Source organism: Pseudophryne corroboree, chromosome 6 (assembly GCF_028390025.1).
Source record: "Pseudophryne corroboree isolate aPseCor3 chromosome 6, aPseCor3.hap2, whole genome shotgun sequence".
In the NCBI taxonomy this organism is placed as follows: Eukaryota; Metazoa; Chordata; class Amphibia; order Anura; family Myobatrachidae; genus Pseudophryne; species Pseudophryne corroboree.
The window spans coordinates 113762091-113785206 of NC_086449.1; the positions used below are offsets into that span (position 1 = coordinate 113762091).

Sequence of the window (23116 nt, forward strand, 5' to 3'; positions counted from 1 at the left end):
ATATTTATGAGCAGCGCCACATGCAGTGGTGCCAAGAGGCGGGTAATCAGGTATTAATTACCCTGTCCCAGGCTGCTGGAGGGGCCCGACAGGGGAGTCCACATCCCCCTTCCCAAATATACTTACGCTTGGCGGTACTGGGCAGCGTCCTGTAGTGCACATGCGTCATGTTCCCAGATGTCACTGGGCAGATGGCGCCGTCGGCCGAAGAGGAGGGATCTGCTTCCGATTAAGCAACCAGGCCCCTTTGCATAAATTGCACACAAGGAGCAGCAGCCGCAGCTTCTTGAAAGGAGCCGGCTCTAAGCTCTCGCTCCCCGTCTCCCGGCTGACAGCCTGTCAGACACGCCCCCCGGACGGACGCGCGCACACAAAACTCCTCAGCGGCAGGGGTCGCTGCAGGGAGCGGGTCTCGTCCGGCGTTCCGGAATTTGGTCCGGTCCGGCTTTCACCGATACCCCACATCAGGTCTCTTACGATGTCTCTGCCGCTTATTCACAGTTTTAACAATGTAATGCCTGAACTGTTGTTGCAGATCTTTTGCACATTTATCCTGGGATTGTACACATGATCTCAGCACACAGTTCTGTACATGAAGTGAATCAGCTTGTACCTGCAGCTCCTGGAGGCGTGAGCCTCACTCACAAATCTTCTGCGCTGCTAGGCTGAGAATTGCAGCCACAGATCGAGCTTCTGGCACATACTAATATTATTGATATGGTAAATACTCATATCAATATTCTCTAAATCTTCAACAGCATTCCTACTTTGTATAGGCTGTATATACTGACAGACAGTCCTCATAATTGGTTCTCAGGTTCTGGAACTAAGTATTTCAAGATGGGTACTTTTCTGCTTTTTCTGACTTAAAATAAATTTTTATCTCCAGATACTCACACAGCATTCCTACCTAGTTTGCCAAAAAAAATGTTCCCAGTGGAACTAGTTATAGGGTAGGGTTTCAGGAGTGCAATGGAGTATTATGTGAAGACAAAAATACACACACTATAACATAGAAAAATGAAGTAGAAATTTAATGTACTTAGCTACAGATTTTGAATCCACATAGGTTTGTCCAGATATAACAATCAGCAATTCTAGAATCTTTCCCCACTCTAGAATCATTTTCAATTTTCTTGTCCTGCAGCAGCGAACATTCCAAAGAAGCAGAGCCGGCCATAGGCATAGGTAAACTAGGCAATTGCCTAGGGCATTTGATATGCCTAGGGGCATCAGCAGCTTCTGCTGATTAAAATGATATGCGGCATGCCTATATTCTGTGTATCATTTCATATGCAGATACAGCCACAGTCTCACACAGAATATAGGCATGCTGCATATCATTTTAATCAGCAGAAGCTGCTTGTGCATCCTAGCCACATAGCGATGCATTTTCATAAAAAAAGGTGCCCTATGTTAGCATTGAGGCAATATTTATGAGGACACATCTGTATCCAAGCAGAGGCAGAGGTCACAGTGTTAGTAGCAGTGTGTGAGTGCTGTGTGCATGTGAGTGGGTTGGTTGTGCAGTAGTGTTCGGAATATGTGTAAGGAGCATTATGTGTGTCATGTAAAAATGCATTAATAATGTGCAACATATGTGTAAAGGGCACTATGTGTGTCATTATGTGTATACGGGCATTAATAATGTGCGCCATATGTGTAAGGGACATTGGGGCAGATGTATTAACCTGGAGAAGGCATAAGGAAGTGATAAACCAGTGATAAAGCAGTGTTAAGTGCAAGGTGATAATGCACCAGCCAATCAGCTCCTAACTGTTAATTTACATATGGGAGCTGATTGGCTGGTGTGTTTATCACCTTGCATTTATCACTGGTTTATGACTTCCTTATGCCTTCTCCAGGTTAATACATCTGCCCCTTTATGTGTAAAAGGGCATTAATAAAGGTTGGCATAATGTGTAAGGCGCATTATGTTTATAAGGATATTAATAATGTATGTCATATGTGTAAGGGGCATTACTGTGTGGAATGTGTGTAAATGCATTACTAATGTGTGACATTATGTGTATAAGGTGCTCTACTATGTGGCGTTGCGTATAGAAAGGGCACTACTATATGTGAATAAAAAGCAATATGGTGTGGTGTAATGTAAATAAGGAGCAATTCAGTGTGATGTAATGTGAATAAGGGGCTCTACTGTGAGGAGTAACGTTTATAAGGTAAAGTGATACTACTGTGGGATGTAATATGAATTATGGACACTATCGCATGATCATATGTGAATAAAGTTGCAGTACTGTGTGGCGTAATTGGAATTGGGGTTATTGTGTGGCCATGCCTCTTGCCAGCAAAACACACCCCTTTTTGTGCTGTGCGCCAAATGTGCGAACTTTTCCTATTTAAAATATAGGGGGTACAAGGTCAGAGGCGGAACCAGCGGTGGTGCTAGGGGGCACCAGCCAAAATCTTGCCTAGGGCATCATATTGGTTAGGGCCGGCTCTGCAAAGAAGTGAAGTTCTTTGGGCAATACCCTACTATAGTATTTACTATAGCAATTACATGTACCCTACAATAGTATTTACTATAGGAGTTACATGTACATGCAAATTATAGGATACACACTGGATTGGTTACTCAAATTAACTAATAACCCATATGCCAGAAATACAATAGCTCATAGTGAAAAGTGAAAACAGCCCCCTCCTCAGGAATATTGTCCTGGACTAGAGAGTGCAATCACTAATAAAAGCACATCACAAAATTATAATTAACACTATGTTGTATTCCTATCACAACAATGTTGACGTAAAATGCCAACACTTTTAGAATGTCATCATTAGAACTAGCGGGAGGATTAGGGATAGGTACCATAATGGGTAAGGGGAGGATTAGGGTTAGGTAATGGGGAGGGAAGGATTAGGGTTAGGTAACGGAGGGGGAGGGATTAGGGTTAGGAAATGGGAGGGATTAGGGTTAGATAATAATGAGCAAATGTAGAAATATTAGCACAGAATCACCCATTTGTATAATACTAACATACACATAATTTGTATCATCCACCTAAGGGGCTGATTTAGAGGTGAATGGTGATTTTGCTGCAGTCTTGTCTGAACTACTACTAATTTAAAGAATACCTAGGCGCTGATGCTCAAGAATTACCAGAAATAAATACTCAATGATTTATGTCACGCAGCTGCGACCCCAATTCGCTGTTGGGAAAAAAACCCTGTAGGTTTAAGAAAACAATAGGCAATCTAAAATAAACCAACTGTGCTTAGGGTTCACATATGCAGAGTAAATTGACAATGCCGCGGTGTAACAAATTGCATTTTTTTTTTACAGTCAATAGTTATGTATCAAGTATAAAAATATGAAAGGAACATAAGATGCTGTGCACAGTATGAAAGATTTAGAAAAACAAGTAACTTGCTATGATACTTTGTATATATTCAATAAATACACAATATAACAATGCAACATTTTGGCTATGAGTTTTTTAAACAACCATCATGTGCGAGTCAGGGATAGTGAGTTTTAACCCTATATATATTTGAATAGTCCAGTGTCTCCAAAAGGCATTGGTATTGCTAGTATCAATATTGGAAGAAAAAAAAACACTCGCAGGATGAAATTAGTCAAATGTCAATAGCTGGGATAAACTGAATTGGAAGCGGCTTCCAATTCAAAACTCACTATCCCCGACTCGCACATGATGGTTGTTTAAAAAACTCACAGCCAAAACGTTACATTGTTATATTGTGTATTTATTGAATATCTACAAAGTATCATGGCAAGTTACTTGTTTATCTAAATCTTTCATGCTGTGCACAGCATCTTTTATGCTCCTTTTATGTTTTTAGAATTGATATATAACTATTGACTGTAAAAAAATAAATATATGCAATTTGTTACACCGCGGCATTGTCAATTTACTCTGCATATGTGAACCCTAAGTGCAGTTGGTTTATTTCAGATTGTCTATTGTCTGAGCTACTGCTGCCTGTTTAGATGCAACATCAGATCAAATGCATGAACATCGGTCATTTGAGTATCCCTTGCGTTACTCAGGATGTCTGGAGAAATTACACTGCTGGGGCCAGTCAAGCTGGCTTCGGCACACCCAGAAAACGGGTCTGACACACAATGTTTCTGTAACACTGACCATCGCCTACCCCAATGGGAGCAGCCTGTCAGTTATGGTGACCTACGGTAACCAAGAGCCATAAGAGTGTGCTGAAGGCTGAATTCTCCAGTATATATTTGAGATACAGGAACCCAAGAAAAATGTTAGTACATCGCTCATACTAGTGGGTGTTTGGTGAATTTGCCTAGAACTATTGCGCCAGGTCAGCACATCAGGAGGCATGGCGTTATCATAGGTAGGCCGTTTTACCGTAAATGTATTGGTAAATGTAGACATGGGAGCCACTATTGTGTATGCTGAATATTCTCTGCTCTCATTCATAGGACTCACCATCACTGTGATCTCTCAGCAACACATGAACCAATGTCCAGGAGAGAAAGAGACACTTTTAGGTCAGTATATTTTCATTATGTATGGAATAGCATTGTACCATTATCTCATAGCCTTCTTTTATGTCATGTAATGTAATGTTATGTAAGAATGGTCAGATACAGTATATGGACACAGTATATGGACTTGACTTACAATTGGTCTAAGGCTTTGGGCCCTCATTCAGCATGGATCACTATTGAGACTGCATTTGTGATTTACTCAAAACTGCTACTGCTACAAATCACATGCCGCCCTGAGATGGTAAAAGATGCATACCGATGCCATTATATACAGTATATGATTTATCTTTTCTCCAAGTATATAACAAGTATATAACAGCTACATAATGGGGGTAAGTGCAATCAGGGAGATTTTTAGACTCTTCAGGGAGTCAGGGAGATTGCTACAACTACAACCTATTTTGTGCCTTTCTGCACTATGAAGGAGAAATCTAAATCTACGCTCACTTTACTCAGTCTGAAATAAATCTTCAACACAATAGATACATCTTGATATGTGTTAGAAGGACTGTATACTGTAGAGGTGGAACAAAACCTAGGTGTCTTCTACTGCACATGCACTGCGTATGGCGAATATAGCAAGAAGGCTCATCAGTAGCAGATTTTACCCATAGGCTGCAGGAATGCAGCCCCCCTCCCAGTTGTCAGTGAGCCATACGCAGTCTGTGGATGCACTGGCTTCATTCTGACTGGCAGTGATATCCTATTGGAAGTCCTACCTGCCAGTCACCTGCGGGACAGGCAATCCCATTGGGAGGTGTTTCCTCTCCTCTGGGACAGCCAGACCAGGCTTCAACAAGCAAAGAGCTGGTTACCTGTAGGAAGCCACTCCCTGCCTTTTGCGCAGCCCAATCCGGCTTCTATGGGCTGCAGCTAATGCATTCCATAGTAGCCAGAGTTTTGCACATGCCCCAGTCTCGGCACCTGCCAGATCCATTATACGGGTGTCGGGACCTGGGTCTGACTGTTTCCTCTCCACTCCAGGTACAGGGGTAGCAGCAGCCTTCCTACTATAAGTAAGTAGGAGACGCCGCTACTGCCCATACATACCGCACTCCTCTAGCTATCACAGCTCTATAATCACCACCATCTCCACGCAGTAAGACATGAGCTTTCCCCAATATAAGGGCATCATATCACAAAATCGTGGTTGTGCCGGAACCTTGCATATCATCTCATCATATATTTGGCAGTGTTACAGCTAATATTAGAGCAGCTCAATTCTACATCTAATTAAACTGCACAATTTATGTAATACACACTATAGCAGAGGTTCCCCAAGTCGTGTTCATGGCACCCTAATATACCCATGCTGACTTCATTATTACCTTAATTATAACCTTCTATGTTTAACCATGGATATCTTTAAAACCTGGATCGTTTGGGTGCCTTGAGGTGCCCCCTGGGATCTTTTGAAAGGCATTATTATAATGTAAGCAAGTACTGTATGCCTTCAGTGATCAATTCTGTTGTACTCAAAAGTGTCCAAACCGCAGTCAGGGCCCAAAAAATGCAGCCACTGCAAGCATTGGGACATTCCTCATCTGGTGAAGCATTTGCCTAATAAGAACAGGAGAATAGAAGGTAAGACACAGATTTGATTTGATCATATGAAGCAAGATGATACTTTGTCCCACAACAGATGAGACCCGGTGCGGGAATGGATGGATCTGCCCACTAAACAGTGGCTGTGTCTTGAAAACCAAGTGCCACTGTGAGAAAGGATATTACCCATGTGTAAGAAAAGGTGTCAGAGTTTGTAGAGGTGAGTGTCTGTGACAAGCCCTGTGTCCAATTGTAGGGGCACCGCCTTTATCTAAATTATTAGTTCAATGACCAAATTGAAAGTTTTACCTCAATCTTTTATTTTAACTTAAAGCTGTATATACACGGTCAAGTCACATTATTATGACCACCTCCTACATTTGATGTCGGCAGTGTGTAACGCATGAAGTACATCATGTGTCATGCGCTGGCTTAGTGGGTATGTAAGGTGTGTGATAGGCCGTCTGCACAGATATCACTCGTTGTTGTCATTGATAAAAGGGGCGATTTAGGTGATGATTATCGGCAAGGGTGGCAGTATTTCTGACAGCGCAGTTTATGAAGTGTTCGCGTGCTGCTGTGGTGAATTGTGACTGGACAAATTACACCATTGGGAATAACCGACGTGGAAACTACGGAGCTCCGCATCCCACTGATGTGAAAGGTGAACTTCGGCTTCGTAGGTGCACGAGGGCCGACCGACATGCTACAGTGGAGCAGCTCACCATCAAAATGAACCTGGGGGCTGCCAGATGTGTGTCTGAAATAACAGTTCAGGTCGTCTAGCTGCTGTCTGTGCTGCATGCGGCGGTTACTCTGGCTATTAGCTGGTGGTCATAATAATGTGACCGTGTACATCTTGTTTCCATTAATGGGACAACTATGAATGCACAGCGCTACTATATAATAAATTGAGAATGTCAAATAGTAATGACAATTTAATATAAGAAATAAAACAATAAAAAATTAGTAATTGATCGCTTACAGATTAAAACTATTGAAATCTGAACTCGATGAGCAAGTCACTTGACATATATAATTAAGTCCAGTACAGGAAGGTTCAATTCATGGACAGTTCAATATTTATATCTCAGACATAGCCCATCATGGGCTGCCTGCAATCCAGTTCTAAAGGCATTTACCGCTTCTGTGGTCAATTAATGGAATCCAATTTGGAATTAGAGGACTTCAAACACCGTTAGTGTGTTCTGTCTATGAAACTTCCGCATTGTTCTGTCCGCAGCCTTGTTATGTTAAGTTCTGTAATTGTGTGGCCCATTGTGGACACTTCTGCGCCATAGTTGTGCAATGTGGTGAATAGAATGTCCTGCCCCAGTGTGCGTTCCATTGGATAATGGTGTCACGTGTGGCAAATTCTCCATTGGCACAATGATTCACCCTCCTCTCTGTATACACTAGGAAGGTCATGTGACCGGGAGTCCAAAGTAAACCAATAATAAAAGGGTAAACATCAATTTTAATACGTTTCCAACCTAATTTTAGTGATTAAACAAAAAGTTCATAATATACTTTGCCTCACAACTTTTTCTGTTTATGAATTATGTTATTATTATGTAGTATGAAGTTAATTGTGTGCTAATCTGAAACGAGTGGGATTAATCATCTGTATTACCACCCCTATATAAGGGGGGTCAGCTCTACTGTTTAACACCTTTGATACAGCTGCCAGGAGCAGCGAAACACGTCAGGTGACCTGGGCCAAGACCGTGGCCATATTCAGAAGGAACGCTTTACTGCAAATAAGGATAGTGTGCTTAATTCCAGTGCACCAACTGTGGACTAGGATTCAATGCAAATTGTGTTGGCCACCGCTACCATATGGACCATCAACAAATTGGATTCCATTCATTGACCATAGAGGCGGCAATTGGCTTTAAAACTGGATTGCAGCCCATGATGGGCTATGAGATATAAATATTGAACTGTCCATGCATTGAACCTTCCAGTACTGGATTTAGGGGGTCATTCCGACCCTATCGCTTGCTGCAGTTTGCGCCCCCCCCCCCGCATGTCTGAGTGCCTGATCGTAGCTGTTCTAAATTTAGCACAGCTACGATCAACTCAGAATGACCCCCTTAATTATATATGTCCAGTGACTTGTCCACCGAGTTCAATATTTTTAATTCATTTTAATTCATTAATATTTTTCATTATTTTTATTTCTTAGATTAAATTGTCATTACAATTTGACATTCAGATTTCTCAATTTATTATATAATAGCGCTGTGCATTCATACTTGTTCCTTTTCATGTCTTGGAGAGACTATCTCCCTTTTTTCACAACTGCTTGATATAAACCTCCCAAGGTAGCGCCTGTGTTTTATATACTTGTTATATAATATTTGTTTCTTTACTGTTAGGGATAGGTGACGTACTAGAAATGTGTTACACTCATTGCTTTATTCCCAACCCCTTTTTTTCATCTCCAACCATATTATACACAATGCCACTATAAATTTCAAAGCCTGATTCTGAGTTACATGTGAATGTAGCTCCAGACACTGCTAATGGGTTGTAAAGAGAATGCTAATGCAACTGTACCCCTCATGGCCTGTTTAAGGAAGGGACGACAGGGGCGGTTTTCCCGTGCAGGGCTGGAGTAAGCCTTGGGGGTACCCAGGGCACTTGAGACAGGGGGGCCCCGGTGGAAGGTGGGGGATGTATATTAGATTGTGCATACCTCCCAACATGACTGAATCCAGGACTGACAAAATGCTCTCTACCTGGACTTCCTTCTTAATATATGATTGATTTCACCTGTGTTGAACTATTTAATTGATAAGAAAGGTGTTTTAACACAGGTGTTTGCAATCATAAATTAAGAAGGAAGTCCAGTTAGACAGCATTTTGTCCCTCCTGGAATGGGTCATGGTGGGAGGTATAGATTGTGTGTGTATATTAAATTTCAACCAATCTCCTAATAGCCCAGATCTGTGACTTTGTGACTCATTTGCTAACGCTGGGCGGAGTCACAACACTGGGCGGAGTTAGTCATATGAGTCACAGATCTGGCCAAATCTATAGGAGACTAGGAGCAGAAGCAGATGGTATGGAGTATGGACATGGCACAGGCAGGGGTGCATACCTCCCAGCTTTCTTCAGGAGCTTTCTTCAGGCAGAAGGAGGGACAGGGGGCGTGGTCAACGAAAAGGGGGCGTGGCTTCACGGAGGGTCCCCGTTTTCGTCAGTGAGGGGGTATGCCCAGCGCTCTGTGAGCTGCTGGCATGCCCCCAGGGGCTGATTATGAGTCCGGGGGGTCCAGGGCACTTGAGACGGGGGTGCCCTATCTCATTGCTGTGCCTGCTGTGGGGTTGGGGGTGTGGCCTTATCGCGGGACGCGATGCCACGCCCCTTATGCAAATTCCGGTTTTTAACTTTTTTGGTTTTTTTAAAATGGAATTTTGGCCCCTCAGCTAGGGCTAAATCCAGAGGAGGTGGTCGCTCCCCCCTACACACCCACACAGGCAGAAGAAAGCAGGGAGCAGGGAGACTGCTGCCTCCCTGCAACACCACAGACCTGCCAATACTCTGCAGCGTGTGCTGACTGTAGCACAATGCTGCCGTTGTTACTGGCAGGACGGGGGAGCTTCTAAGCTGGGACAGAGCTACTTGAGCCGGGGGCCAACGGTACGTACCCCCTGCCCCCCCCCCCCTTAATTCGGCTCTGCTACTGGAACCCCCCCTTAATCCGTACCCCCTGATGTCCCCTCTCCCTCTGTCTCCACTATTCACCGCTGCTCTGCTAAGCAGAACAGCAAGTACAGGAGCTTTCCAACTGCCCCCCCCCACTGCGGGACACTGCGACCCGCGGGTGAGACAGCGGGACAGACCCCAAAAAATGGGATTGTCCCGCGAAAATCGGAACAGTTGGGAGGTATGGGGGTGTGTGAGGGGGTATGCCGTACAGACAGACGGGCACCGGCTCACTGTGTGCTTGACCCCCCACATCAGCATACTCAGCAGGGTCTCTCTGGCGCGGAGGAGCGCCCCTTTCTGGCACACTCCACGCTTCTTAGCTGCAGTTTTGTGGGGCACCTGCCGCTGTGCAGGTTCCGTACTGCCTCTGTTATCTCCAGCCCCGGCAACCCCACCGCTAGCTGCAGCACTGCCACCCGCAGTGAGGTGTGCCCAGCTCCTTCACACACTTTAGCCGGCGGGTAGCGCTGCAGAAGTCCGAGCTGCTTGCCGGCTCCGACCCCCTCCTCCCTCCAGCCGCAGCGTCTCCTGGGAGCTAACCAGTCACTCCCAGTCTCCCCTTACCACAGTGCCCAGCAGCCGCGAGGTCCGCGCCGCGTGCATGCTATGACCCCCTCCTCTCTCCAGCCACAGCATCTCCTAGCCCCTTGCGACGGTGTGAAGAGCGCCCGTAGGGCGCGATGAAGCACCTAGTGGTGTATATTAGTTTTAAAGTAATAGTTTAATAATGCCTGGGTACTGTTTATAGCTCCACCTAATTGATAGACAACTATTTTATAACATTTTCTTGTAGTGGAGCAAAGTAAACTTAAACAACCTAAAAATACAGACAGAAAAATAAAATAATTTATCTTGTCACATGCAAGAATAGCATCAGCTTCTGTACTACTTACACACTGGCACAGGACACGGGGACTCTCTGTGTGTCTCTATCTCTAGACCCAAATGGTTTAGTTACATAACAGTTTACACAGGAATCAGACACCCAGGCAGGGAGGAGGAGAAGCTGGGAGCTCTGTGTCACTTACAGCTCTCTCCACCCTCCTATCTCTCCACTGGTCAGAAAGCGCCGTCGGTAGCTCATGAAACATGATATTCCTGTGTCTCTGCCTGCAATGCATACTGTCCTGCTCTCATTATGGCTCTCACATTAAGAGGAAAAGCTAGTGATGTCAGTGTGCTTTGGCTGGGGGGCCCCTGACAAAGGGGAGCCCGGGGGTACAGTATGCCCTGCATACCCCCCTTAATCTAGGTATGTCCCGGGGCCACCACACACAGCTGTTTGCAGCTAAGTAGTCCTCCTCTGGCTACTCAGGGAGCAGCTTCCACTGTAGCTGTGTGTGCCAGGTCACGGGTGCAGTGCCCGGATACAGAAGAATAAGCAGGGGATTGTGTGTGTCAGGTGCCACTGCCCGCTGCTGTGTGTGCGCTGCAGCCTCTCCTTCCTCTGGTGATCCTCTGCCCGCTCCCACATCACTGACTCCCTGCAGCAGCGGGCTGCAGCCTTTCCATCCTCTGTTGCTCCGCTGCCCGCTCCCACATTGCTGACTCCCTGTAGCAGCGGGCTGCAGCCTCTCCCTCCTCTGGTGCTCCGCTACCCACTCTCACATCGCTGACTCCCTGCAGCAGCGAGCTGCAGCCTCTCCCTCCTCCAGTGCTCCGCTGCCCGCTCCCACATCGCCTCTCCCTGCAACAGATGTCAGACCCAGGGGCCCTACACACAGTGGATCCGTGCAGTGCTGTCCTGTCCAGGAAGAGGGGGGTGAAGGGTTTCAGTGTGTGCATTTTGAGGGGGGGTTGCCAACTATTTCAGTAGTGGGGGCCCCCACAACCTTGTTGCCCCTGGGCCTCACCAGCCTTAATCCAGTCCTGGTACCCCTATATGCATCTCTGAAAATTGACTGCCCTCACCGCTCCATTCACAAGAGCAGCTGTCATCACTCTCAGCAGCACTTACACCTACTGTACCTTCAGAACGAGATTAAGACCCCATGGGGCCATAGGCAAGATACTGGTCTCGGGATCCAGAATTGTGCGTGTGCTTGCGGAGATGCACGTGCAGCCTAGGCATACATGCAGGGCCAATGCTAGGGTGTTTGGGGCTCCCTGCAATCGATAGGTTTGTCTCTCTGCACATGTTATATCTGCCCGCCCCCCCCCCCCCCCCCCCCCCCCCTGCAGTGCACATGGTTTTGCCCAATTGCTAACAAAAATCCTGCTGCGATCAACTTGGAATTACCCCCCATGTGCACTGCAGGGAGGGGCAGATATAACATGTGCAGAGAGAGATAGATTTGGGTAGGGTGGGTTCAAACTGAAATTTAAATTGCAGTGTAAAAATAAAGCAGCCAGTATTTACCCTGCACAGAAACAATATAACCCACCCAAATCTAACTCTCTCTGCACATGTTATATCTGCCTCCCCTGCAGTGCACATGGTTTTGCCCAATTGCTAACAAACTTGCTGCTGCGATCAACTCAGAATTACCCCCATAGTGCCCCTGATCTGTATCACAGCTGCCGTGCAGAACCCGGGACTCAGCATTAGGCTTAATCCTCCTAAATCCACCCCCAGACTCCTGTGAAACTAGTCATGAGAGTCTGTGGGTGGGTTTAGGAGAGTGAATCCTAATCCTTGCTGACTAAGTCCCGGGTTCACCACGGTGGCTCTGATAGACAGCTCTGATGCCGATCCCGGATACATTGCCGACTCATATATTACATATATCTTCACATGTATGTTTTTATATTAGAGATGAGCGGGTTCGGTTTTACTCGGATTTACCCGAATCTCCTTATTGGTTCACGGACGTCACGTGTTTTGGTTAGCCAATAAGAAAAATCCACCCAAAAAAGAACTTGCGATAATTCTGGCGTTAAGAACCGAGTAAATCCGAACCCGCTCATCTCTAGTTTATATGTGAGACCACCATACAATACAGAGTTACATTTTTGACACCACCAAATAATATAGAGCGCAGTTGTGAGACCACAACACAAACCAGAGTGCATTTTTAAGCAATTTTCCAGAGGTCAAGCAGCTCTGATCTGCAGAACCTCAGAACTTCTGTACTCTCAGTCCATATATCACAAAAATAGTGTATTTTCTCTTACGTCCTAGAGGATGCTGGGGACTCCGTAAGGACCATGGGGTATAGACGGGCTCCGCAGGAGACATGGGCACTTTAAGACCTTTAATGGGCGTGAACTGGCTCCTCCCTCTATGCCCCTCCTCCAGACTCCAGTTAGTTCCTGTGCCCAGAGGAGACTGGTCACACACTAGGGGAGCTCTACCGAGTTTCTCTAGAAAGTAGACTTTGTTAGATTTTTTATTTTCAGGGAGCACTGCTGGCAACAGGCTCCCTGCTTCGTGGGACTGAGGAGAGAGAAGCAGACCCACTTTCCGGGACTGATGGGCTCTGCTTCTTAGGCTACTGGACACCATTAGCTCCAGAGGATCTGAACACTGGTGTCGTCTAGCTGTTCGTTCCCGGAGCCATGCCGCCGTCCTCCTCACAGAGCCGGAAGATTGAAGCCGGGTGAGTATAGGAAGAAAAAAGACTTCACAGGCGGCAGAAGACATCAGAGCTTTGGAAGGTACCGCGCAGCGGTCGCGCTGCGCGCCTTTGCTCCCACACACACACACTAGGCACTGCAAGGGCGCAGGGGGCATCCTGGGCAGCAAAGAGTACCTCATAAAAACGACTGGCAAGCTATATACACTGCATTACAGGGTATTTGAAACCCCCGCCAGTATAAATATTAGCAGGACCAAAGCCCGCCATCAAGGGGGCGGGGCTTCATCCCTCAGCGCTAACCAGCGCCATTTTCTCCACAGCTTGGCTGCAGAGACGCTGCTCCCGGACCCTGCCCTGATATCTGCAAGTAACAGGGTACAAAACGAGGGGGGGCACAATATTTGGTGCTGATTTAATATATAATATATATATAAAACGCGCTTTACAGGTCTGGGGTATTGTGATATTTCAGACTGTGGCGGCGTTGGGTGTGAGCTGGCAACTTCCTCTCCGTCTCTCCAAAGGACCTCCTTGTGGGTCTGTCCCCTATAATTCAGTGTGTGTGGAGGGGGGGGGGCAGTACGTGTGTGTCGACATGTCTGAGGCGGAAGGCTATTCGAGGGAGGAAGAGGAGCAAAGTGTGATAGTGACTGCGTCGGCACCGCCGACTGCTGATTGGGTAGATGTGGAATGTTTTGAATGCAAGTGTGGCTTTATTGCATAAAAGATTGGACAAAGCTGAGTCTCAGAGTCAGAACCAAGCATGGAGTCAATCTATGGATATTGCTGTGTCTCAGAACCCGTCAGGGTCCCAGAAACGTCCTTTTACCCAGATAGCAGACACTGATACCGACACGGATTCCGACTCCAGTGTCGACTATGATGAGGCGAGGTTACACCCACGGGTGGCCAAGAGTATTCAGTACATGATTGTAGCAATAAGGGATGTATTACATATCACAGAGGACCCTGCATTGTTTAAAGAGAAGAAACGTGAGGTAACGTTTCCCCCGTCTCATGAACTGAACGCGCTATTTGAAAAGGCTTGGGAAACTCCAGACAAGAGGCTGCAGGTTCCCAAGAGAATTATTATGGCGTATCCTTTCCCCTCACAGGACAGGTTACGGTGGGAATCCACTCCCTCGGTGGATATAGCCTTGACGCGGTTATCCCAAAAAAAGTGGCCCTACCGTCCCCGGACACGGCGACACTAAAGGATCCTGCGACCACAAGCAGGAAACCACTTTAAAATCAATTTATGCGACTACGGGAGCCCTCCTCAGACCGGCAGTTGCGTCGGCATGGGTGAGTAGCGCGATTGCAGCTTGGGCAGATAACTTGTCATCTGACATGGACACCCTCGACAGGGATACTGTTCTGTTAACTTTGGGTCACATCAAAGACGCAGCGTTATACCTAAGGGAGGCTGCGAGGGATATTGGCCTCTTGGGATCAAGGGCCAATGCCATAACAATTTCAGCTAGGAGGTCGCTGTGGACCCGTCAATGGACTGGTGATGCTGACTCCAAGAGACTTATGGAGGCTCTGCCTTAGAAGGGTGAAATTTTGTTTGGGGACAGCCTCGCGGACCTGGTTTCCACAGCTACGGCGGGTAAGTCTTATTTTTTCCCTTTTGTTCCCCCACAGCAAAAGAAAACGCCTCAGTACCAGATGCAGTCCTTTCGGTCTCATAAATTCATAAAGAGACGTGAATCGTCTTTCCTCGCCAGAGGTAGAGGAAAAGGGAAAAGAACACCAGCTACGGCTAGTTCCCAGGAGCAAAAGTCCTCTCCGGCTTCTGCCAAATCCACCGCATGACGCTGGGGCTCCCCTGCAGGAGTCCGCACCGGTGGGGGCACGTCTTCGGCTCTTCAGCCAGGTCTGGGTTCAGTCGGACCTGGATCCTTGGGTGCTAGGAATTGTGACCCAAGGGTACAAACTGGAGTTCGAGGACGTGCCTACACACCGATTTTTCAAATCAGCCTTACCAGCTTCTCTCCCAGAGAGAACAATAGTTTCAGCGGCAATACAAAAGCTGTGTCAACAGCAAGTGATTATCATGGTTCCCCGGTTACAACAGGGGAAGGGGTTTTATTCAACTCTTTTCGTGGTCCCGAAGCCGGACGGATCGGTCAGACCGATTCTAACCCTAAAATCCCTAAACCTGTATTTGAGAAGATTCAAATTCAAGATGGAATCTCTCCGAGCGGTGATCTCCAGTCTGGACGGGGGGGAGTTTATGGTCTCACTGGACATAAAGGATGCATACCTTCATGTCCCCATATACCAGGGATGGGGAACCTTCGGCCCTCCAGCTGTTGTTGAACTGCACATCCCAGCATGCCCTGCAACAGTTTTAGCATGGCCAAATAGCAAAACTGTAGCAAGGCATGCTGGTATGTATGGTTCAACAACAGCTGGAGGGCCGGAGGTTCCCCATCCCTGCCATATACCCTACCCATCAGGCGTTCCTGAGATCCGTTGTACAGGATTGTCATTACCAATTTCAGACATTGCCGTTTGGGCTTTCCACGGCCCTGAGGATTTTCACCAAGGTAATGGCAGAAATGATGGTGTTAGGCGCCGAGGGTCCGCCCGTCAGTGCGGCCCGGCGCCTAGCAACTAGGGACGCCGCAGGCAGACAGCCGCCGGCTCCCTAGCAACGCTAGACGCCGGGCGCACGGAGCCGCTCAGACCCTAGCAACGGGGACGCCACGCTCGGACCGCGTTCCCCGTTGCTGGGTCTTAATTAATCAGTTCAAGTGTATCCTGGCCGTACAGCATGCAGCTGCACGGCATGATTATGTGATTACCCTGTCTGGATCTTGATTGGAGGGCTCCCAAATTTAAGCACTCTCAGGACTTCTCACAGACGCCGGTGATAGCTTCCTGTTTGCTGTGTCAGTTACAGAGAGTTTCCAGTCCTGCTCAATCCGGTTGTTCCTGTCCTCAGTGGTCCTGTACTCGGAAGTTGTCATCTATTCCTGGAGTCCGACCGAGCACCTTTAACATCCTGTGGTGTTCGTGAGTCGCGGCGTAGCCGTGTGTTGCGGCTTGACCGCTTACTGTTTATTATTTAGTTTCATTGTGTTCCGGAGCTTTTGCGGAGGATTCCGCTCCCACAAATCCACTCTGGTATCCAGCGGTGCTGGATAGGAGTAACGGATCAGTGGATCTTTGGTTGTCCTTTTCCCTGGCGGTTTGTCCGCACATACTTTTGGTTTAAGTTAGTTAGCTTGTAGCCCCTGGCCTGGTTGCTTAGTCAGAGGGCCCCTTGTTATCACCCTGTCTCGGATTTCCCTTTGTCTCCCATTAAGACCTGAGGGGGCATCGAAGTTGGGCAGACATAATCCGCCCTTCAAACGCGGCTGCCATGGGCTCAAGCAACCATAGTCTCGCAGGGGATTTCTGATAACACGGGCGAGACAACGGAGTTAGGGCGCCAGGGGTTACTAGGCTTTCCTGCTCCCGTAACCAGCATATCTTTCCAGAACTCAGACCTCTGCCATAAGATCTCCTCTGGTCTGGAGTACGGGAATCATAACATTATCACCGGCCAGACTAAAATTTAAAATTAAACAGGATTTAATTTTTTCCCTTATTCAGTTGGAAGATTTGTCGGCCTCATGAATCCCACCGGTGTTGGGCCAAATCCTGGCCAGCTTCTAGTTAGCCAGATTCAAGAACTTACTCAGATGGTTCAGGATCTGTCCCTTCGGGTGAGGTCACAGGAAGATCTGTTACGGACTTCCCCGAGGGTCATTCCTGAACCAAAAATGCATTTGCCTGACCGTTTTTCTGGGGATAGAAAGCAGTTTTTTAATTTTAAAGAGTCTTGTAAACTTTATTTTCGTTTAAGACCAGTCTCTTCAGGTACGGAATCTCAGCGGGTTGGAATTATTATTTCCTTACTTCAGGGGGATCCTCAGACCTGGGCTTTTGGTTTAAGAACAGACGATCTGGCTTTATTGTCTGTAGACGCCTTTCTGGGGTCTTTAGGGCTATTGTATGACGACCCTGATAGAGAGGCATCCGCCGAGAGTCAGTTGCGTGCTCTCAGACAGGGTAGGAATCCCGCAGAGATTTATTGTACGGAGTTTCGCCGTTGGTCAAACGACTGTGGATGGAATGACCCAGCCCTGCGCAGTCAGTTTCGCCTCGGCTTATCCGAGTCTATAAAAGACTCCCGCTCCTGAGACTCTCGATAAACTCATGGAGCTCTCTATTAAGATTGATCGTCGTCTCAGAGAGCGGAGGGCTGAAAAAGGAGCATCTGTCGGGTCTACTCCTTGTGTTTTTTCCATTCCTGTGGACATAGAGGAGCCCATGCAGATAGGCCTCTCCAAACTGTCTCCTGAAGAAAGAACCAGAAGGCAAAATTCTGGTCTTTGTTTATACTGTGGAGGTAAGGGACATTTTGCCCGTAGTTGTCCGAACAAGTCGGGAAACGCCTCGACCAAGTGATTTGTGAGGGGGTTCACTTTGGTCTGCAGCTTATCTCCTCAAATAATTCACTGTTAGTCCCAGCTAAAGTTTCCTTTGGCAGCCTCTGTTCCTCGGTCTCGGCTTTTGTGGACAGTGGAGCTGCAGGGAACTTTATGGATTTAACATGGGCCAAGGCCTTAGGTATTCCTCAGTTAGCCTTGGGTAGGTGTATCACCATGCATGGTTTAGATGGGAGTCCCTTGTCCAATGGGGTTATTTCTCTCTGTACACCTCCTGTTCTACTTTCGGTAGGAGCTCTGCATTCTGAAAAAATTGAGTTTTTCCTTACCCATTGCCCAGCAGTTCCAGTGGTTCTAGGTCACCCTTGGCTGGCCTTTCATAATCCCATCATTGATTGGCAGTCGGGGGAGATCTCACAATGGGGTACCATCTGTAATAAGGAATGTATTACGTTTCCCATCAGAATAGCTGCTGTCATTCCCGCACCCATTCCTGTGGAATACCAGGATTTTGTTGATGTATTTTCCAAGGGCAATGCGGACATTCTGCCTCCCCATAGGCCTTATGATTGTGCTATTGAGCTAATTCCTGGTGCCACTTTGTCTAAGGGAAGGTTATATGCATTGTCCGGACCTGAAACTGTGGCCATGAATGAGTATGTTAAAGAAAGCCTAGGGAAAGGATTTATCAGGCCATCTAAATCCCCTTTAAGTGCAGGCTTCTTCTTCGTGGAGAAGAAGGATGGATCACTCAGACCTTGCATTGACTTTAGAGCCTTGAATAAGATCTCAGTAAAAAATACTTACCCTTTGCCGCTGATTTCTGTCCTCTTTGATCAGCTACGTTCGGCTGTGATTTTTTCTAAGATTGACCTGAGAGGAGCATATAACCTCATCCGGATCAAGTCAGGGGATGAGTGGAAAACGGCATTCAGTACTCAGTCGGGTCACTATGAGTATCTGGTTATGCCATTCGGCCTGTCTAACGCTCCGGCAGTTTTCCAGGATCTCATTAACGATGTGCTCCGTGAATTTCTTGGAAGATTCGTTGTAGTCTACTTAGACGATATTTTGATATATTCTGACTCTATAGAACAACATGTTACCCAGGTGCGTCAGGTTCTAAAAAAATTACGTGAAAATCACCTATATGCCAAGCTGGAGAAGTGTGAATTTCATGTCACGGAGGTATCCTTTTTAGGGTACATCATTTCCCCTCGGGGATTCTGTATGGAACCAAAGAAGCTCCAAGCCATCCTTAGTTGGGCGCAACCCACCAACTTAAAAGCAATTCAGCGCTTTTTAGGGTTTGCGAATTACTATAGAAGATTTATTCACTCTTTCTCCGACCTAGTTGCTCCCATTGTGGCACTGACTAAGAAGGGAGCAGATCCTACCAACTGGTCACGTGAAGCGGAGTTATCTTTTCAGGCCTTGAAACAAGCCTTTGTCTCAGCCCCAGTCCTCAGACATCCCAACTCAGAATTGCCTTTCATTGTTGAGGTTGATGCCTCGGAGGTTGGAGTAGGGGCTATCCTATCTCAGAAGGATCCGGATTCTCTAGAATTACATCCTTGTGCCTTTATGTCCAGGAAATTCTCATCTGCTGAATCCAACTACGATGTTGGTAACCGGGAATTACTGGCTATTAAATGGGCTTTCGAGGAGTGGAGGCATTGGCTTGAAGGAGCCACTCATACCATTTCAGTTTTGACTGATCACAAAAATCTTCAATACATTGAATCAGCTAAACGGCTGAATGCCCGGCAAGCTCGTTGGGCTTTATTTTTTACTCGTTTCAAGTTCATTATCACCTTCAGGCCAGGTTCCAAGAATACCAAGGCAGATGCCCTGTCACGCAGTTTTCTTCCAGTTCAAGACAACAGTCCTGTTACTCCCATACTTCCGTCTTCAGTCATTCGGGCAGGCCTCACACAAGATTTATTTACCCAGTTAAAGCAGCTTCAACATCAAGCTCCTGGAAATACTCCTGCTGGTCGTCTTTATGTCCCCGAGTTTTTGAGAGCAACTGTTTTGACGGAGTTTCATGATAGCAAAGTTGCCGGGCATCCGGGGATTGCCAAAACTTTTGAATTAGTTTCCCGCTCGGTATGGTGGCCTGGTCTTTCTAAAGACATTAAGGAGTTTGTTTTTTCTTGTCAGGTCTGTGCACAGCATAAGGTTCCCCGTTCCTTGCCTATCGGTCAACTTATGCCCTTGAATGTTCCTCTTAGGCCATGGTCTCATATTTCCATGGATTTTGTGGTGGACCTCCCTCTGTCAGCCGGATGCCGAGTCATATGGGTGGTAGTGGACCGTTTTAGCAAAATGGCCCATTTCATTGCTCTTCCCCGATTGCCATCTGCCCAGGGATTGGCAGTCTTGTTCCTCCGCCATGTTTTCAGACTCCATGGGTTACCCACTGATATTGTCTCTGATCGGGGTCCACAATTCATTGCACAATTTTGGAAGTCTTTTTGTGCCTCATTAAAGATGAAATTATCTTTAACGTCTGGCTACCATCCCCAATCCAACGGGCAGACTGAGCGAGTTAATCAATCATTAAAACAATATTTGCGTTTGTACTCGGCCAAACTCCAAAATGACTGGTCTGAGTTTCTTCCGTTGGCGGAGTTTGCTTACAACAATGCCTGTCATTCCTCCACCAATGTGTCTCCATTTTTTACAGTTTTTGGTTTTCACCCCAGAGCTAATTCCTTTTTTCAACATTCCTCTGTCTCCTCACTGACCTTGACCTCTCATCTCAAACTCATTTGGAGAAAAGTGCACCTGGCTCTCAGAAAAGCGGCATTTCGGGAGAAAAAATTTTCTGACAGGCTCCGGCGGCCGTGCACTTTTAAAGTAGGAGATAGGGTATGGTTGTCGACTCGCAACATTAAACTTCGACAAACCTCAGCCAGATTGGGTCCTAAATTTATTGGACCATTTCATATTATCAAAAAAGTCAATCCAGTTGCTTTCCGGTTACGTTTACCAAAAACTTTACGGATCGGAAATACCTTCCATTGCTCCTTGTTAAAACCATATGTTTCGTCCAGTAGATTTCCTCGCAAGATCTCTCAGGGGAAATCACCAATAGATGTACAGGGTCAGCAGGAGTTCTTGGTGGAGAAGGTTCTCGATTCCAAGTTGTCCCGGGGTCGGCTTTATTTTTTGGTACATTGGAGAGGTTATGGTCCAGAAGAAAGGTCTTGGGTCCTGGATGAGGATCTCCATGCCCCGAGGTTCAAAAGGGCATTTTTTCGAGAATTTCCGCAGAAACCTGGCCTTAGGGGTTCCTTGACCCCTCCTCAAGGGGGGGTACTGTTAGGCGCCGAGGGTCCGCCCGTCAGTGCGGCCCGGCGCCTAGCAACTAGGGACGCCGCAGGCAGACAGCCGCCGGCTCCCTAGCAACGCTAGACGCCGGGCGCACGGAGCCGCTCAGACCCTAGCAACGGGGACGCCACGCTCGGACCGCGTTCCCCGTTGCTGGGTCTTAATTAATCAGTTCAAGTGTATCCTGGCCGTACAGCATGCAGCTGCACGGCATGATTATGTGATTACCCTGTCTGGATCTTGATTGGAGGGCTCCCAAATTTAAGCACTCTCAGGACTTCTCACAGACGCCGGTGATAGCTTCCTGTTTGCTGTGTCAGTTACAGAGAGTTTCCAGTCCTGCTCAATCCGGTTGTTCCTGTCCTCAGTGGTCCTGTACTCGGAAGTTGTCATCTATTCCTGGAGTCCGACCGAGCACCTTTAACATCCTGTGGTGTTCGTGAGTCGCGGCGTAGCCGTGTGTTGCGGCTTGACCGCTTACTGTTTATTATTTAGTTTCATTGTGTTCCGGAGCTTTTGCGGAGGATTCCGCTCCCACAAATCCACTCTGGTATCCAGCGGTGCTGGATAGGAGTAACGGATCAGTGGATCTTTGGTTGTCCTTTTCCCTGGCGGTTTGTCCGCACATACTTTTGGTTTAAGTTAGTTAGCTTGTAGCCCCTGGCCTGGTTGCTTAGTCAGAGGGCCCCTTGTTATCACCCTGTCTCGGATTTCCCTTTGTCTCCCATTAAGACCTGAGGGGGCATCGAAGTTGGGCAGACATAATCCGCCCTTCAAACGCGGCTGCCATGGGCTCAAGCAACCATAGTCTCGCAGGGGATTTCTGATAACACGGGCGAGACAACGGAGTTAGGGCGCCAGGGGTTACTAGGCTTTCCTGCTCCCATAACCAGCATATCTTTCCAGAACTCAGACCTCTGCCATAAGATCTCCTCTGGTCTGGAGTACGGGAATCATAACATATGGTGCTCCTGCGCAAGCAGGGGGTCACAATTATCCCGTACTTGGACGATCTCCTGATAAAAGCAAGATCAAGAGAACAATTACTGAAAAATGTGGAGCTCTCTCCGAGGGTGCTACAACAACACGGCTGGCTTCTAAATTTGCAGAAGTCGCAGTTGGTTCTGACAACTCGGCTGTCGTTCTTAGGCATGACTCTGGATACGGAAAGACAGAGGGTTTTTCTTCCAGTGGAAAAAGCTCAGGAAATCCAGACCATGGTCAAGGATCTGCTAAAACCAAAAAGAGTATCGATTCATCAATGCGCTCGAGTGTTGGGAAAGATGGTGGCGGCCTACGAGGCCATTCCGTTTGGCAGGTTTCATGCAAGAGCTTTTCAGTGGGACCTACTAAACAAGTGGTCAGGGTCCCATCTCCAAATGCATCGTTTGATATGCCTGTCCCCCAGGGCCAGGATCTCTCTTCTGTGGTGGCTACAGGGGGCTCACCTTCTAGAGGGTCACAGGTTCAGAATTCAGGATTGGGTTCTCGTGATCACGGACGCGAGCCTCCGAGGATGGGGAGCGGTCACACAGGGAATAAACTTTCAGGGAATATGGTCAAGCCAGGAGGCTTGTCTGCAAATAAATGTGCTGGAATTAAGGGCCATATACAACGGCCTGAGACAGGCGGAGCACCTTCTTCGCAACCTACCGGTTCTGATCCAGTCAGACAACGTCACAGCTGTGGCGCAGGTAAACCGACAAGGCAGAACAAAGAGCAGAGCAGCAATGGCAGAGACCACCAGGATTCTTCGCTGGGCGGAAAATCACGTGAGCGCTCTGTCAGCAGTATTCATTCCAGGAGTGGACAACTGGTAAGCAAATTTCCTCAGCAGACACGATCTCCATCCAGGAGAGTGGGGACTTCATCAAGAGGTCTTTGCAGAAGTGACAAGTTGCTGGGGACTCCCTCAAATAGACATGATGGTGTCATGCCTCAACAAGAAGCTTCGGACGTATTGTTCAAGGTCAAGGGACCCTCAGGCGATAGCGGTGGACGCGCTGGTAACACCATGGGTGTATCAGGCGGTCTATGTGTTCCCTCCACTTCCG

General features: G+C 47.3%; 1 protein-coding gene across 1 annotated transcript in view; it reads left to right on the forward strand.

The window, feature by feature from the left end:
* The first annotated feature begins 4431 nt into the window (after positions 1-4431).
* LOC134936596 (adhesion G protein-coupled receptor E1-like) overlaps positions 4432-23116 on the forward strand; it is a 156098-nt gene continuing 137413 nt past the window's right edge. The window contains exons 1-2 of the mRNA XM_063931703.1: positions 4432-4501; positions 6144-6266. Coding sequence (XP_063787773.1) covers positions 4465-4501; positions 6144-6266 — 160 coding nt within the window. The 5' untranslated portion in view covers positions 4432-4464. The remainder of the gene's footprint in view (positions 4502-6143; positions 6267-23116) is intronic.